The sequence below is a fragment of the Anarhichas minor genome, unplaced genomic scaffold, assembly GCF_050575085.1.
Source record: "Anarhichas minor isolate MPS153535 unplaced genomic scaffold, ASM5057508v1 ptg000006l, whole genome shotgun sequence".
NCBI lineage: Eukaryota > Metazoa > Chordata > Actinopteri > Perciformes > Anarhichadidae > Anarhichas > Anarhichas minor.
The window spans coordinates 2,979,493-2,996,672 of record NW_027466452.1 but is presented as its reverse complement, the minus strand read 5'-3'; the positions used below and the strand labels follow the sequence as shown (position 1 = coordinate 2,996,672).

At 42.4% G+C, this 17,180-nt stretch overlaps 2 protein-coding genes and 1 non-coding gene across 23 annotated transcripts; 2 read left to right on the top strand and 1 right to left on the bottom strand.

The window, feature by feature from the left end:
* The first annotated feature begins 21 nt into the window (after positions 1–21).
* Positions 22–93, top strand: trnaq-cug (transfer RNA glutamine (anticodon CUG)). Its single transcript has one exon. It is a non-coding gene; the product is annotated as a tRNA-Gln (tRNA).
* Positions 94–582: 489 nt separating this feature from the next.
* On the top strand, positions 583–16,037 carry trnau1apb (tRNA selenocysteine 1 associated protein 1b). Of its 21 annotated transcripts, none has more exons than XR_012947815.1 (11): positions 583–766; positions 1,565–1,662; positions 1,888–1,987; positions 2,847–2,899; positions 3,046–3,081; positions 3,506–3,634; positions 4,028–4,144; positions 7,204–7,492; positions 8,633–8,697; positions 11,354–11,413; positions 13,038–16,037. XR_012947815.1 is itself a non-coding variant. In XM_076079426.1 (11 exons), exons 1-10 carry the CDS (start codon positions 731–733, stop codon positions 11,404–11,406), a joined length of 954 nt encoding a protein of 317 aa, XP_075935541.1. In that variant the 5' UTR covers positions 583–730; the 3' UTR covers positions 11,407–11,413; positions 12,647–16,037. The 21 variants fall into 21 exon arrangements, 16 of the variants coding, with proteins under 16 accessions (XP_075935541.1, XP_075935526.1, XP_075935522.1 ...); XR_012947814.1 differs by having other exon boundaries at positions 12,647–16,037; XR_012947796.1 differs by lacking the exons at positions 11,354–11,413; positions 13,038–16,037 and adding exons at positions 8,938–9,111; positions 9,622–9,785 and having other exon boundaries at positions 8,655–8,697.
* fitm1l (fat storage inducing transmembrane protein 1, like) lies at positions 12,390–14,456 on the bottom strand. Its single transcript, XM_076079467.1, has 2 exons — positions 14,278–14,456; positions 12,390–13,281 (listed from the first exon to the last, which is right to left on the bottom strand). Exons 1-2 carry the CDS (start codon positions 14,454–14,456, stop codon positions 12,603–12,605), a joined length of 858 nt encoding a protein of 285 aa, XP_075935582.1. The 3' UTR covers positions 12,390–12,602.
* Positions 16,038–17,180: the final 1,143 nt, after the last annotated feature.

Here is a 17,180-nt window from a genome sequence, read left to right as displayed (position 1 = left end):
CGCCGCATCTGGCCTCACTGCGGTTCCATGGTGTAATGGTTAGCACTCTGGACTCTGAATCCAGCGATCCGAGTTCAAATCTCGGTGGAACCTAATGTTATGATAATGATGATGCAGTATTTTCGAACGTAGTATAATGTACAAGGTACATGACGTATCTCTGCTCTGCGTCACGATGGTGGAGAAACATTTTGAGTGAAGCAGCCTTTTGTTGACAGTTCAATTAAACTTCATCACTAAGAAAACACAAATAATTGATGTCCCTACATTCACATGGGGGTAATTGGTATGCGTTTTGTGTTCAGCCAGTTTCTGAACTTTGTTGTCCTAACTGAAGCGGCTGCATTCAGACACCTTTTCTAGTAGCCTACTTTCTGTATAACCTCAGATTCTTGTTCCTACTACCTTCTCCTCTACTGTACAACTGTAGGCTGCTTTGAGGGAAATTGTGTAACATGATCCCCGACATAGTGAAAATACTTTAAACAGGTCAATACATCATCTATGGCACTTTTCACTGCAGTTGGCGGCGATAATCGGCAATACACAATGCTCTGCCCGCGATCCCGCCGGAAGTGTGACAGCATTCGCTTGAAACGGAAGCGGAACCGCGTTTCGGTTTGTTTAGCGTGAACGTGAGAACTTTTAACGTTGTAAAATTCCGCTTTGTTTTGCTCCCCAGCATACACCAACGAACAGCTCTACCATTTCATCTCCGGTCCAATTCACGATGTTTAACCGACAGACGAGCCTGTGGATGGGTGATGTATGTTTGAAGTCTCTGTTTCTCTCAGCGTGGGAACGCTAACGTTAGCTTAGCCTAGCTACACGCGCTGGCTGCTAGCTCGGTTGTGTTAAGTTATCCCGGATATGTGACCCCTGTCGTGAAAGGTTAGGCTGAACTTCGCTCTATGCTACTTCGCTGGTGAAACCTGTCACGACACATTAACACGTAGCCAACAATGGTGGTCAGATGATTCACCAAACACCGCTCTCAACCCTAGTGTTGGCTAACCAAGTGACTTGTTTCGAGCTAACCTCAAAGTTCACATTAAACCAAAAGCGAATAAGCAGAATTTGCATTAAGTAACGCCAGACGAAATGAGAGCGTGCTCTAGAGAAGTCTCTCAACTCGAAAGGCGTATGTTTGAGTTTGTTTATTTCATTAATAATGGCGCCATTCCATATATGTTTTGGTGTGTAGAGGCCCTTGTGTTTTGTATTCCTACTCTCGTGTAGGACTGTTTTGGGACACCAGAGGGGAACAGAGCCACCATTAACGTTGTTAGCTACACCCATATAACAATTTATTACTTATTACATTCTAAAAGTAATGATCCGTCATATTTCCCAAGTAGTTTTACTTAATCACTTATTAACTGATTGTGTAGCACCATCTAACTAAAGCGGTCCGTTAACAATGCTGTTTTTGTAATAAGAATAGCGTTACACCATTTTGACATTATATAAACAAAGGTGTATGCATACTTCTGCACTGTTATTTGTTGTGTAAAAGTGTATGTGGTGATTGATGCATGTACAATTTCTTTCCATGTGTGTTTAGTTGGACCCATACATGGATGAGAACTTCATCAAGCAGGCATTTAGTGCTATGGGAGAGTCGCCGTTTGGAGTCAAGATCATCACTCACAGGATAACAGGGTAGGATATACAGACGCGTTATGCACACACACCAGCCCCTGTGTTCAAGTGTTGAAGACGACTGTAACAGTATTAGTTGTGCTGGGAGGTTTTCCCATAAACGGGAAGCCCTGCGAGTGGTTACGCACTTTGTGACTTATGTCTGTAAAAAGTGCTTTATAAATAAATCTTACTTACTGTTGCATTGCTTGTGTAAATGGTTTCTCTCTCTGTCCCCGTGCGCAGTGGTTCAGCAGGGTACTGCTTTGTGGAGCTGGCAGACGAAGCGAGCGTTGACCGCTGTGTCCAAAGGCTGAACGGGAAACTGGTTCCTGGATCAAACCCGGTCAGTTCTATGCTGTAATTTCAAAATACTTCCTCATATATCTTTTTTTAATGCAATCCTTACTGCAATATATACAATTATTGTTTCTTCGCAAATATACATATACTATTGACAATATAATACTGCCTTCCTTTTTTTCCCAGTATTGGACTTATGTTATCGAGCAGTATTTAATTGTTGATTTGACTGTGGATAGTGGAGCTCCACTAGTCTTGGTCCTCTTTTTGCTACAACAGTAACTCAATAGTATATAGTATATATAGTATGAGGTTTGCTCTGTAAACGCACCCGATTCTTGTTAGTACAACAGATCTGTTTGATTTGCTGTTTCGCTACAGCTATTGTGCTCCCCAGTGAATTTAAACAAACAATGCTAAATACCCGTTACAGATATTGTACTATGTGGAACTATATTCCTTATCTGCTGCTGTGACAGCATGTCTTCTTAAGGGTCGGCTGATGTAAAACAAAAAAAGTGACGCCAGCTTGAAATTGTCCCAAGTCTCAAGTGGTGTGTCGAGTTGTGAGCTTTAGCCGCTTGCTACTGAATTTGAAGCGCTGCTGGCCCCTGTGAGCCGGCCAAGCTACTGGGCTCCCCTGTCCACCGGCCTGTACCTGCTGCTGAGAGGCTGCTTGTACACAAATGTACTTTGTTTGAAGCTGATGAATAGAGTCTCTGGTAGCAACTAACTGAGGAATGGGCTAAAGGCTGGTCTGGGTGGTGGAGGTATGTAAACCCAAATAACAACAACCATAATAACGCCACTCTCCATTTCCAGCAATATCAGTGCTATACTACACGTCGTTGGTGTTCGAGGTTTGACTCATGTGTGTGTGTTTTCTCTCTCTCCCCGTGCAGCCCCGGAAGTTTAAGCTAAACTATGCCACCTACGGGAAACGGCCAGAGGCGGGGTAAGATGTGATTCACACCAAACTTTCATGTTACTGTTTGATTTAAATACAGAAATGCTGCACGCTTCATGTAACTGGAGATCAAAATCAGCTGGTTTTCAGCTGATCTGCCATGACCAGAGACCAATCAGTCTCATATTTCACAGCATCACAGGCAGTGACATCACACCCAACACGCGTCTGTGAGTGAAGAAGACATACAACACGCAAATTGTCACAACTCAAAGATAAGCATAAACATTTGCAACAACAAACTTAATCAGCCTGTTATTATATTGTAATTCAGTGATCACAGGGAGCGGAGCAGAAAGGTCAGCTTATAATAATGAATGTGTGTCATTGGGATCAAGTAGCAATTCTTCTCAGACTTGAGGAAATGCAGTTCCTTTGATGATATGAAACTGCATGCTGATAGTGTTTGTTATGCTATTAAAGAAATGAGAAGATTTTAGTCTTCACATCAGAAAAGCACTCATTTATTTGTCTGCTTTTAGGTAAACGGGGGAAAATAGCAACATTTCCCACAAACCCAGCTGCCCCTTTTAATGCTGGACAATCGGCACATAAAGAGAGGGAATATTTGATCAAAGCTTTTCCTTCTCTCAGGCCAGAGTTCTCAGTGTTTGTGGGCGACTTGGCCTCCGAGGTGGACGACTTCCAACTGCACCAAGTTTTCAAGAAGTACCTATCCTGCAAGGGAGCCAAAGTGGTCACGGACCAGTATGGATACTCCAGGTACGTCGGCTGACAGAGGCTGACAGCGACGTGGCTTTGTTTGAATATTATTGTAAGAAATACACAATAATATATAATGTTTCTGTGGTGTAATGATTATGTAAATAGAAGTTGACCACCAGTACATCTTCATCTATTTTCCAAACAAATGGCTGAAGAAATGTTCACTTCCCGTCTTTTATGCTAAAACTATTGTTTTCCCCATATAGGCTAAGCAAGAGCAACTCACAATTCAAGTGATGCTACCTCATGTTAAAAGTAAAACAACAAGTTTCAGTTCTACCATAATAATACCCATTATATACTGTTTCTCATTATAAGTGGCTTATTGAATGCCATGTATGGAGTGTGTGTCGGTGCGGAGAGGACGCCTAACTGTGGTTTCACCTGCAGAGGTTACGGCTTCGTCAAGTTCGGGGAGGAGGGCGAGCAGAAGAAGGCCATCGAGGAGTGCCAGGGCACCATGCTGGGGGGCAAGCCGCTCCGACTCAGCATCGCTGTAGCAAAGAGGTAGGACGCCGACACGGACACGTGCACTCCTTCCAAGATTTAATGCACCACGTCATAACAATATGAAAACACCTCGTGACATAGATTTCAATAGTAATTGTTGTAGCGCTGGGATTCTCAATAAGCAGCTTGTTGGTCATGAAGTATTAAAACACAAACGGTATAATCTAAGTTCCATCAATTTCAATGTTCACACAATATTCACATTCTAATTCAACATGCGAAACCTGCGCAGCTATTGTTTTATATGGCTATTCAGGGTTCGTACGGTCATGGAAAACCTGGAAAAGTCATGGAAAAAAATAAAATCCCAAAAGTTTTGGAAAAGTCATGGAAATTTGTTATATTAATATTTTCATGTCGTTCATTTACGCTGAGTTGCCAGCCAGCGTTTCTCAGATTGGAGTGAGACGAGGAGAAAATGTGATGTGATCTTCACAATAGAACATCTTTGATGTGTCGAGTCTTGGCCAATCAGCGTTCAGATGTCTACAGCGTCTTCATTTCCCTCCGTTAAAGTTTGAGTTACGTTATGTACCGTTACCGTCCAGACTTGCTGGGTTATGTTAACGTCCACAGCATGCGGAACTTTGTTGACTGTTAACGTTCGTCATTATCGCGATTTAGAAGGAAAAAACGTAGCGTGATGAAACATGCTATGTACCCGTGTTCCGGTTCAGTTCACGCGGTCACTCATTAACGTTAAACCAGAAACACCGGCGCATCTGGTTGCAGGTTGTTTTGTTTAACTCAAAGTAGAATGAGGATGATTTCGTGGTCAAAATAACTTTCATGACCACGAAACATGAGGCCCAGATACTGATGAGATGATGAGGTCAAAGAGCTCCAGGAAGAGGAGGCTGGTTGTGTAGCGCAGCTTGACGCAGGGCTGAGCTGTGAGTGGAGCTGGGCCTGGATAAAGGTGGAGGTGGGCCTGGATAAAGGTGGAGGTCTAAACAGACGTGAGTACAGCTTCCTGCTGTCACAGTGTTTTAAATACATTGATAAGGCAGGCTATGCTACATGCAGCCTCTGCTCCAAGGAGATGAACTACAGCAACAAGGGCTCACATGTCCTCTCATCACACTGCCAGACACTGTTCACTGTAATGACCACAGCCAGTGCACTAACAGTCCCACGTGCAGTTGCTCTCAAGAACCCTGAAGTAATGAGAGGGTTTAGGGTGCCTGTACCTTCATTTCAGCGGGTTGCTAATGCAGAGGTGTGTATAGATCACAGCTATTATTTTACTCTTGATAAATTACCTTAGCCAGAGTAGATTATCATTTTCATTTAAATAATTTAACTGGATTGAATGCATATTAATTGCAAATAGAAGATAGGCCACAATTCTAACGGCTGTACAGTAACAGTGGAAGTTAATATGAAGCCATACAGTAACAGGGTTCAATGAAACATTTGCACTACAAAAGGGAAAGCAATATGTGCACTAGCTGGATGCTGCTACCTACTAAAGCTCTTATTGATGTGTCAGTGTCAACCAGAGTATATTTATAAATGTTTATTCTTTTAATCAAACTATTGGCTCTCATTCGTTTGTGTCATTTAAGGTATACTGTATGCTTTGGAATTCTCATTGTTAGTTTAAATACTACATTTTCTCACTTTTTCATGTATACACTGAGATTTCACAAAATGTTTGGTCATGGAAATTTGGTTTAAAGTCATGGAAATCAATTGGTCAAAATGTGTATGAACCCTGGCTATTGATTGTCTTTAAAGCTGTTATTTCTGCACAGTTGCAGATAAAGATTAGGCAACACTAATATTGCTTGTAGCCTAATGTACTAAAGTATTTGTAGAATTACATTCTGTTGGTAAGATTGTTACTAGCTCGTGTGATCAGTAACTCTAGAGCGTTGTAAAGGCCAAACGTCCACATTTATTGAAACAATATAGATGTAATTATTTTCAAAGTTCACAACAAGTTTTTAATCTAACAAATATTCTGCTTTACTCCACATTTGTTGGCGTTAAGCTTTGCAAAAAACACTTTTTCACTGCGGTTTGCTTTGCTTACACAAAGAGAAGCGCTGAAGAGTTCTGCTCATTCAAAAAAAATGGAAAAAGAACAACGAATCACTTCATTTAAAATTGAGAATTTGGTCCCAAAGCTTCTTGATTTAAAAAAAATATATATAATTAATATTTGTAATAAGTGACTTTTGAGTGAGAGATGGAACCGCTTCGTGAGCGAGGAGCTCACATGCACTGGACACCGGATGGTGCAGGCAGTCTTTCCCCGCTTTGTCCAGTCGGGGTCGACCTCACTGAACCCTGATGACCGCTTCACACGTCAGCACCGCATCTCGCCGAGCATCCCATTAGGCTACTTAATATGAGTTTATTTAAATGGAATTTTTCCCAATTAACATTTTGTCTGTTGATCATTTCATCTGCCGGATAACTACACGTGATGCCGGCAGAAACGTAAACTCTGATGCATCGGCCTCGAGGACAGCCGGAATTATTTAAAGATTCAACGTGCTGACCAGGTTTTTGGTCCGTGAGATTGTTTTCACTTTAATGTAGCTGGCTTGATTTGATTAGTCGGGTTAATCAAGTGAGAATGTCGTCAGCTTCATCCTTTTTTGATATTAAGGGTTGGTGTCAAAGTGGATGTGAGTGGATTTTCAGCAGTGGTCGAAAAAAAAAAGTGAAGTTACACAAAATGAAAGTAGTCAGTGATAAGTACCTCAAAATTGTGCTTGAGAACAGTCCTCCATCATGTCAGATGTGTACGTGTAATTTCCTGTCGAACATGAAACAGAAGCTCAAAGGCCATCCATAAATAATTCTTCAGTTTTGTCCTCTTTTCTACGCTCGTGTTTTCTGGATTTGTATTGATCTCACACCTTGAAATCCATTTGGATTGAGACACTTGTGGTGAATTCTAACTGGCTAACCGATGATGACTGTTGAAGAGATGAACAACTTGTACTATCTTTTAAATTCCATCTTGAATTGAAGAACTGAGCTTATTCAAAGTGCCCCTCACTAAGTGTTAATGGAACCCTGTTTTATTTCTTGTTTTGCAGCCAGAAGATGAGCAACTACCACGGTGGCCAGGGCCAGAATTACCATAGCAACTACAACCAGTCCCAGCCCGGTTACTATGGCAACCAGGGCAATGGTGGTCAGGGGGGTTACTACTCTCAGTGGGGTGGCTATGACCAGTACAGCGGCTACAACAACGGCGGCTACGGTGGCTACGGCGGCAGTGGCTACAACTACAACTACGGGCCCTATGGGTACCCCCCACCAGGCCACGTGGTGCCACCACCTCCAGCGGGGATGCCACCCACTGACATGTCGGGAGCTGTGGAGGTGAGGGACATGCTTTGAGGCCCATGCTTAAAGGAGTAGATCGACATGTTTCGTGCGGTCAGTAGAGAGATTGGTCCAGGATGTTGGCGAGGGGAGCCTAAAGAAATGAGTAACAATCTACCTGCCAGGTGGATTATGTCTTTGTCGGGCACAGAGTTCACTCTCATTGAAAACAAAGGCTCGGTCTGATCAGGGCCAATGGTGCTTCATCAGAGTGTGACAGTCATTTCTACATCCTGGAAAGGAAAGTCCTTGGAAACCACAATTGGCCATATTTCTACACACAAACAGTGTAACAACAGTCAGAAATGTTAGCTGTTTATTATATCGCCAGACTTGGATGTAGGGCTGGGCGATATGACCAAAAATGCATATCACGGTATTTTGTAAGACTCTGGCGGTTTCACGGTATATCACGGTATTTTTTTTTCGCGTTAAAGCATTAATTAATTAACGCCGAAAAGAACCGGCCAGCGAGCGGTGAACAGCTGTTTGTGTGGCGTGTCTTCCGTTCCGTCACTTCCTGCTTCCTTCACCTACATTCCCCTGGGTCCTAAGCCCCTCCAAGTACAGCTTCTTATCACCCTCTATGTACCAGCGCACATTTATAACAAATACCACACATATTACACGGTAATCAACATTGCATGTGTCTGACCTAAATACCTTTTGTTATTCAGTCTTTGTTCATCCTGCATCGCTCTTTTCTGTTCTTTAATGTAACGCTACTGGAGCGACAGAGCCTCTCCCAGCTGTTAGCAGACTGTTGTTAGCGAGCTGTACCCAGCATGCAGTTCGGTGGGGAAATTTTATTAATGTACAATTATTAGTGTTACAAACTGTTTTGTCGTGGTGTTTTGCCCCGTTAAAGAGCGTTAGTTGTGGGTTGTTAATTGTTGTTATAAAGTTATAACCATGACTAGGGTTCCCTCTCAATACACTTAAGACAACTAGCTCCAAACGTAGCGCTCTCAGCGGCGAACAATATATTTTGCTACCTGCGACAGAAGTTGTTTCGGCTGTGCCGAAACAACTTCTGTGACGGTATATCATATGGGAAACTAAAACCGGTATACCGCCCAGCCCTACTTGGATGTATGTGATACATGCACACATTCCATGTTTAGAATGAATTCCCAGTGTTTCATGTCTTCCTCAGCAGAGTCACGAGGAGGGCGGTGATGTAGACGGGGATAATTCAGAAGGTAAGACCCTTTTTTTTTGTCATGAAAAGCATCGTTAGTATCACACTGGTTCCCTCAACAAAAAGCCAATAGGATTCTTCCATTGGCTTTTTGATTATTTCATAGTACTCAAAGACACTTTACATTAAAATCATCATATATAAAAGCAATACACTAAAAACATAAAATACACAATAATGATCACACATTAAAAGCAGTTTTGAAAAGGTGGGTTTTGATTTGGGATTTGAATATGGAAAGGTCAGTGCAGTCTCGGATGTGTTTGGGGAGAGAGTTCCAGAGGGAGGGGGCAGCTATGGAGAAGGCTCTGTCACCCCATGTCCGGTGCTTGGTCCTGAGTGGAAGAGACAGGAGGTTGGCATCAGAGGAGCGGAGCCGACGGGATGCAGTGTGGTGGTGAAGCAGGTCGGTGAGGTAGGAGGGGGCCTGATTATGGAGGGCTTTGTGAGTGAGGAGAAGGATTTTGTATTTAAATAAGCTCTGATCTTTAGTAGTCTCATGTCTCACACGGTAGCAACCTCCTTTTTTAAGACACATAAAAGCTCCAAAATTCACCAGTGGGTTCATAACAAAACAAAACGTTAGCATCGCTTCAGCTTGGGTTAATCACAGACCTTATTTCAGACATCTAACCAAAAACTCTCTGACTTTGAGACAAGGGGACAGGAAGTGCAAAAATGCTGAGTCATTCCCGGGTCTTGTGACAGTCTATTATCATACTGGATATGCTGGTAGCTTGAATCAGACAGTTCCATATTTAACATAACTGGTTATGTCTACTGCATATCTAATGGTAGTTAGTCTTGTCTTTAGGAGTTCTCGTAAGCTACTAAGACGTCAAGTGTTAGACAGCGTTTGTGTTGTTATTGCTTTTGACTTGTGACACCGTGCATGTGTAAACGTCATTGCTGTGGTATTTTACAGAGCCCATCCCCGACTGTGACGTGGAGCAGTGGAACAAAGATTTCATGCAGCGGAGCGAGGAGCTCTACGACGCCATGATGGGCTGTCACTGGGAACCCCTGGACTCTGTTAGCTCCCCTATCCCTTCCCTCTCCTGATAAATCATCTTCTGATCCCTCTTTAAAGCTGAAATATTTCTTTTTTGGGAGCGATTTTGTACTTCCCATGATGTAGTACCACATGGACACCTTTTAAAAGGGCCAGCTTCAGTTCACTCTCTCAGTACACACAGATGTTCCTCTTCATATATTCAAAAGTACACACAACTATTCACTTGATTTTAATGTTTACCATGTTGGTAATATTCAAGAGGTAATCAGTGACGTGTAGTGCACACTGTTTCGTATGAACTCTATAAACCAGAGCTCCAAGTTTTGGGAAGGAGGTACTGAAGTAGTCTTCAATATTTCCCCTTTTAAAGATATCTGTGAGGAACATACTTAACTATCATTTCTTTTTTATGTAGATCCATGATGAAATGGTGACACCAGCAGAAGCTGCAATAGTACAAACATTGCCTTAATTATCATTTGCCCTGCGGTTCCTTTTTAATCTACGATGGTCGTTAAATTGACCGAGTTTATACAGGATGTCTTTCTTCTGGTTTTTTTATAAATGAAGGAATTTTCTTCCGTTTTTTTATTTTTATTTTTCTGTTAATGGAAGTTGGACATAAAAGTATGGAAAGATGATGACATTGAGTTGAACCAACAGTAATAATCAATCACGAGTGTAATTTATCAACATTTTCCACACAATGAGCTCAGTGTCTTGTTTAATAGATGGATGGTGCAACCTCCTCCCGGTGTTTGCTGTATCAGATGTCCAGGCAGCATTTATTCTCTGCTGTTTGATTGCTGATGCTTTGTATATATTTTCTTTGTGGAGATGTTTTATCAATAAAACAAATTTAGGAGGAAAATGGTGTTCTGTCTTGCTGAACAAAACATGTAAATATAAACGTGTTCCCCACAGAGCTTATTTTTCATCCAAAATCCAGTGTAATTTGCTTTTTGTCGAGGGGACCAGTGCAATGCTTCCGGGTTAGCCTACAGAAACACATCATCCCTGCAGCACTATTGCAGGATTGTAATTCTCACCCTTAAAGTAGGCTACTATTGACACACTCCCGGCGGATGGCTCAGTTACACGAATCAATCATCCCCCTGTTCTATGATCGTGCGCAGCCATGCTAGCAACTCTGTGAGGCTGTACTTAAAAACAGCAGTGCTTTGAGCTAAATGCTAATGTCAGCATGCTGATAGAATGTTAACCACTCTCACCATCTAGTGTGTCAGCATGCATATGCTAATAAGCACTGAACTTAAAGGGACAGTTCACCCCAAATTAAAACAATATAGTTTCCTAGTTTTGGAGACATTGGGCGTAGAGATGTCTGCCATCTTTCCAATATAATGGAACTAGATGCCACTCTGCTGGTGGTGCAAGAAAAATAAAAAATACATTCGAAAAACTCAATGACAATGTCTCTTTCCAGAAATCATGACCTGGTTTCTTAAGATGTGAGCAGTTTCATGTAGGAACTATTTCCTTTTCTCCTATTTTATTTATTCCATCTAATTGTATTCTATGTTACAGTAATAACGCATTTCTTTGCCAATGTAAATTACCTTGAATTTCCTCTGTCTTGTTTTACATAAAGCTGCCTCTCCTTTCCTTTGTCCTCCCTCAGTGAAAGAGCCGACACAGCAATACCAGATTTCTCTCAATTTGGAACAACATTGAGGATATTGTAAGCAGAAGACTTGTGTGATATCTACAATCAATGTCTGAACTTGTGTCATTTCTTTTTTTATATGCAACAGCTGGGTGAAAAGTGAAGAGACTGTGTTAATAGAACCAAGATCCAGTGAAAGTGGAGTTTTTAATCACTTCATTTAAAGTCTCAGAACACAAGTGACAGCAATGCAAAAGTCTAACCAAACATTTAACTTTTCTGTTCAGATGCTTTGACACAGTGTATTATATCAAACGTGTACTCATGCAAAATACGACACCGATAGAGAAACACATGGGTGTTTGATAGCATCTGTCAACCGTACTACTAGTCCATCTTTCAAAAGCTTCACAGAACTAGGGTGGTTCATTACACAAGCTCTCCATTTATTGCATTTTTAATCGTTGTCGAATTGATTTCGTTGTTAATTATCTTGTCAAATATCCATCAAAACCACTCCGGATGTCATTTGTATTATTGTATTATAAACAAGCTGTGGTTTAGACTGGGTCTCTCAAATATTTCCAGCTTGTATCTTAATGGCAACCGTCTCTTGTCATGAATTCCTGTCTTGTGGAGAATCATATACTGTCATAGATGGATTACTGAATGTGCCCATTGGGCACAGGCCCAGAGGCCCCCCTGGTGTTCAGCTACAAAATGTCACTCAAAGAGACTCAAAATTACCACCATGAAACATAAAATAACTACAGAGACACAAAAAGACTAGGAAGACACAAAACACAGATACCACGAAGAGATGCAAAATGACTATAAAAAGGGGCAAAACAACCACAAAGAGACACAAATCAACTACAAAGAGACTCAAACCAACAACAACAAGAGGCTAAACAGCTTTAAAGTCTGTGAGTCGTTCTCCTATGTAGGAGAGGTGGTGTAGCCTTTAGCATGTCTGTGCCCGGTGGCCCATTGGCTGTCTACTGGGACTCCCTGTCATGATGTACCAAGCCTTTTGATAACTCTAGCATGTATTTGCTGCATTCGCTTACATTAGAAAAGTTTGATACATATAGAGATATGGAGATATATTTTTTGAAAGTCCATTTGCTTGTTCCAAGTTTCATCAGGATATCTGGTCTTACTGCTAAAAGCGGACAACAAACACAAATGTACATCTCAGTCGTCTCCAAACAACCATGCAGACCTCGTTTTTTTATACAGCTGTGTCATTGTTAAGTTTCAGTTAATTGCAGTGATCATGGTTCTGTTGTGCCTCCTCCGCTTCAGTACTGCTAGTCTTGGTGTTGAGCAATCCCAGTCCAGGCCTCCCGGGACAGTACCAGCTGGGCCCCTGGCGATACCAACCCTGGTACAGTCCCCTCCAGCTCAGACATCCCAGAGCGCCCCCTAGTAGCTGAGTGGGGAACTGAGGGAAGTAAGCTAAGAGACAGAGCAGCAGAAAGAGCCAGAGCCAGAGCAGGAGAACACAAAAGAGGAAGAGGATCCTCAGAGGGGCACCTGAGATCCCACCCAGGCTCAGATAAGGGCCAAACACGGCTGTTTCCTCAGCCAGCAGTAGGCAGCAGAGACAGAGGAGGAAGACATCTTCTGAAACTTCATACCCCCTCCACAGCATCCCAGCTTTGAGGCATTCTGACTTACTCTCCCCTTCTCGCAGCACCAACAGAGGCTGCCCGTTGGCGACCTCTGGGCCGGCGAGTAAAGGTTCGTAGCAGCTTCCTGTGGTGTTCTCCAGAAGGTCCAGGAGTTTACAGAAACCAAGCCACAATCCACCAGCCACCCCAAGCCGGGAGAGGTGACGGACGGAGAGAGAGAGGGAGCGACGGACGGAGAAGGAGAGGAGGAAGACAAAGGAGCCGACAAAGATGCAGGTCCAGCCCCAACCGGAGCGCAGGAAGATCCTGGAAGAAAGAGAGGAGAGATGTTTTAGACCGGAGGATGCCAGACGTGATGGGATGAATTAGATTTGATTATGACAGTAGTTAAACATCAGGACATAACTGAGAAAGTAGTGTAATTGTATTGACTCTTGTTCAGCGTGTACCCCCAAAGCTGAAGAACAAGTAATTCATGAACCCACAGCCCTTGACCCGAGGAGCTAGTTGGTCATGAGCACACACCCACTGAGTCGAAGAACACTGACTAACTGAGACCAGACTGGCGAGAACATTTTCTCTCATTCGTTGTGTATGTGAAGCCACTGATTCGCTGCACAAAGCATGCTGGGATACCTGGCGATGCATACCAGGTTGGCGTTGCGACCAGAGGGCACTGGCAAAAAAATGTGGCGGTGGTGACACAAAAATGATTAATTTTTTTTACTCCTAACTATAAGAAACACAGAGAGCTGTTATCTATCACCGAAGTCTCACATGTTTAATAATGTGCAATTCATTTGAACAAATAACATATTGAGGAGTAGAAAATACTCCACATAGCAGCCTGACAATAGAAGGCCAGGATTCAATTTATCAGAAATAATCTATTGTACTTCAGTTACTATCGGTCTTAATTCAGTTTTAAATCAAATTTAAAATCAAGAATTTACCAGAGAGAGTTTTCACTTTACCAACTTTCTGTAGAATTCAGTAAGTAAAAATGTAGCCATTTTAGAAGTTATGCTGTGTACTAATTCATACTACAAACATGTAATCTCAAGTAAATTGAGTATGCAGTGCATTCATACTGTAAAAGTAAACTTAGTCAAAGTAAAAAACAGAATTAACCTCAATATTGACTGTATTTACTTATGATAGAAGATAAGGCACTGCAGTGGGGAAAAAAGTCTGAATAACACATGAAGTGTCTGCAGTTAAAAAAGAACAACGCATTTAGTCTTTGCAAACAGAAATTACAGAAGACAAGTGGTCAGGAAGTAAAGAGGAAGTCAGCCTCACCTGTAGAGGAAGTGGCTTCTCTTGGCAAAGATGCTGTGCTGGGAGACCCAGAGGCTCAGTGCCGGGCCGATCATCACCACTACTGACAGCAACAGGTGGAAGTGCTTCCGGAAGGCAGTGTTACCCAGGAGCAAAGCCGCCAAGTCCGTCAGGACCACCAGCACTGTGTTGAGGAACATCTGGACCCAGAACCAAATCTCAATTTAGCTTAATATTACTGTATGAAAGTGGACTTGGATGCAGCAGCGAGTTTGTGTAGATTATCCACCTAAGACTAAATAGCATGCACTGTTTCATGCGATAAGTCTGTAATCCTGTATAGAATGCACTTAGTGGATGCTGTGGACTACTTCTATTGCGTAACAGAACAATTCTAAGAAGTCCAAAAGTCTGGTTGGAATCAATCTAAACAAACTATATTATTCAAAGCTTGAGAGTGGATCCATTGGTGCATTGATGGACAACAAATCCAGATCCAAAAATCTCAAAAAGCTGACTGGTATTAACTGCTAGTGTTCGCCATCCGTAGAGTGTGCTGTACAACATGAATGAAAAGACAGCTAGCCCCTAGCATTCCACAGACTGCAAATACGTGCACCCTGTAAAACCGCACCATGACACCTTTTAGTCCGGTAGGCACTCCTCCTGACTCGGTACTGCTTGTAGCTCCCAGTAGCTTCAGCGCACAGGAGTTAAGCCGAACAATGCAACCAAACCATCTAACGGTCACTCTGCTGGTTTTTCTTGCCGCTGCAGAAAGACGAGTTGAGCTTTTCTCTTCTCTGACCTTGTAGAGCGGGTTTCCCCACGTGTCTCCTGCCCTGTTTTTCCTCTTGTCCTGCTGTGATTGTCACTGGCCACCTCTGGATAACTTCTGCAGAAATGCAATACCGCTGCGTTACCCCGAGAGACGTCCAATGGTTGCAGGAGTAATACCTCCACTGATCGAATTATCTCCGCTGTAACTGGGTCTTCTCCGCTCTTCTCTGTCACTCAAGCACCACCCTCTCTCCAACACACAGAGCATGTTCTCGCCCTGTCGAATGCCTCCTGGGCCTTGAAGGTGTCACATTGCTCCTACTGAGATGACTGAAGGGTATGGAGAGGTTGAACCAATGACATGGGTTCCTTGGTGTTAATATGGATATCGCAAGGTTTCTGACTCATTTAGTCTCCATTGTCAGCAGAGTCAGAGGTTGAGAGTAAGTTGAGCAGCGGCAACAGAACCAGTGTTACGGATAAGTCACAAATTAAGTGTCAACAATGATTTGAAATTAGATGCAATGAGTCAGATTTTGTGTGTGTACGTGTGTTTTCAAGTGTATTATTAGCAATAACCTTTGTACTGTATCTGGGCTGAGACTCAGCTGTTGCAGCAATCTGTCCCTGTCAATCAGTGTATGGTAACACACACACACAGTCCACATTTACTGTCCTGCTCAGATATCACCACACTGTCTCTCATATCATGGCAAAAATATCATAATGTATCTACATCACTTCATTACAATAAGACATGAAAGGTTATACTCTATAAGCAAGCTGTATCTGTGATGGACTAACAAGAGTTAGTGATTTATGGCCGCTTCAGTCAGTGCAGCGCTCAGGGTCTGAAAAGTGAAGCCAACATGAGAGTACCTTAAAGCTGCATTCTCTCTAGTGTCCATCAGGGGGCGACTCCTCTGGTTGTATAGAAGTCTATGAGAAAATGACTCTACTTCTCTCTTGATTTATTACCTCAGTAAACATTGTAAACATGAGTTTATGGTCTCAATCTCTAGTTTCAAGTCTTCTTCAAAACAGCATGATGTTCATTTACTAAATTATGGTCCGTTTAGAGTCACATAGACCATAAAGCAGAGTATGCTTTAGGGCTACTTTTTAATTGTCAGGGTTAACCACAGGGTTGACTTTTTTCGTTTTGACTTTTCAGTATGTTTTCAGTTCATGAAAGTTAATTGTAACATTTTGGTCGCCTAATGTCTTATTCAACACTCGGTTGTACTTAGCTCCCGCTTTTGTCAAATTTGGTTGCAAAAAGCCAAGATGGCGACGGCCAAAATGCTTCATGGCTTCAAAACAGCAGTCCACAAACCAATGTGTGATGTCACAGTGACTATGTTCATTTCTTAAATACAATTTATGGTCTTTCTTCCAAAAGGTGCCAGGCTTGTTCCGACATGTGGACTTAGTTTGTCCAAGCAAATTAGTTCTACTAAAAGGCAAAGTTTGACATTTTGGGAAATACAGTTATTGGCTTTCTTGCTGACAGTTAGATGTGAAACGCTAAAGCTGAAGCCAGCTAACTTAGCTTGATATAAAGATTGGAAACAGGGGGAAGTAGCTAGCCTGGCTCTGTCCAAAGGTAACACAATCCACCGGCAAGCACCTCTAAAGCCTCTTTAATCTGTACAAAAACTCATTGTGTGTCACCAGTCTTCCGAAAGGCTGTCAAAATTTCCCAATACTTACTAGCTAGCTTGACAGCTTTGAATACTAACAATGGCCATGTCCATTGTTTACAATCATTAGAATCAGAACCGTTTATTGCCATGTATGTTGAACATACAAGGAATTTGGCGTGACGGGAGGTGCAAACATTTAACAATCAACAACAATCAGTGCAAGTAGAAACATATTCAAATTTATTATAGTGTTAGGTGTTTTCTTGCATGTGAATGAGACATGAGGTAGTTGGATACAGTTAGCGATGACAATGATGCACTGCAACTCGTCCTCCAGCAGTAGTCAGGCAGTGGGCCTTCATGTGTTTTGGGGGAGTGGCTTTGGAGGGAGGACTGAAGGGATTTTATTCTTGCTGGTTTCTACAAAGTTGCCTACCCCAGCTTTAATGGTTCAAAGGTGCTGGACAACAGACAATAGAACTTTTTTCAGAGCCAGGC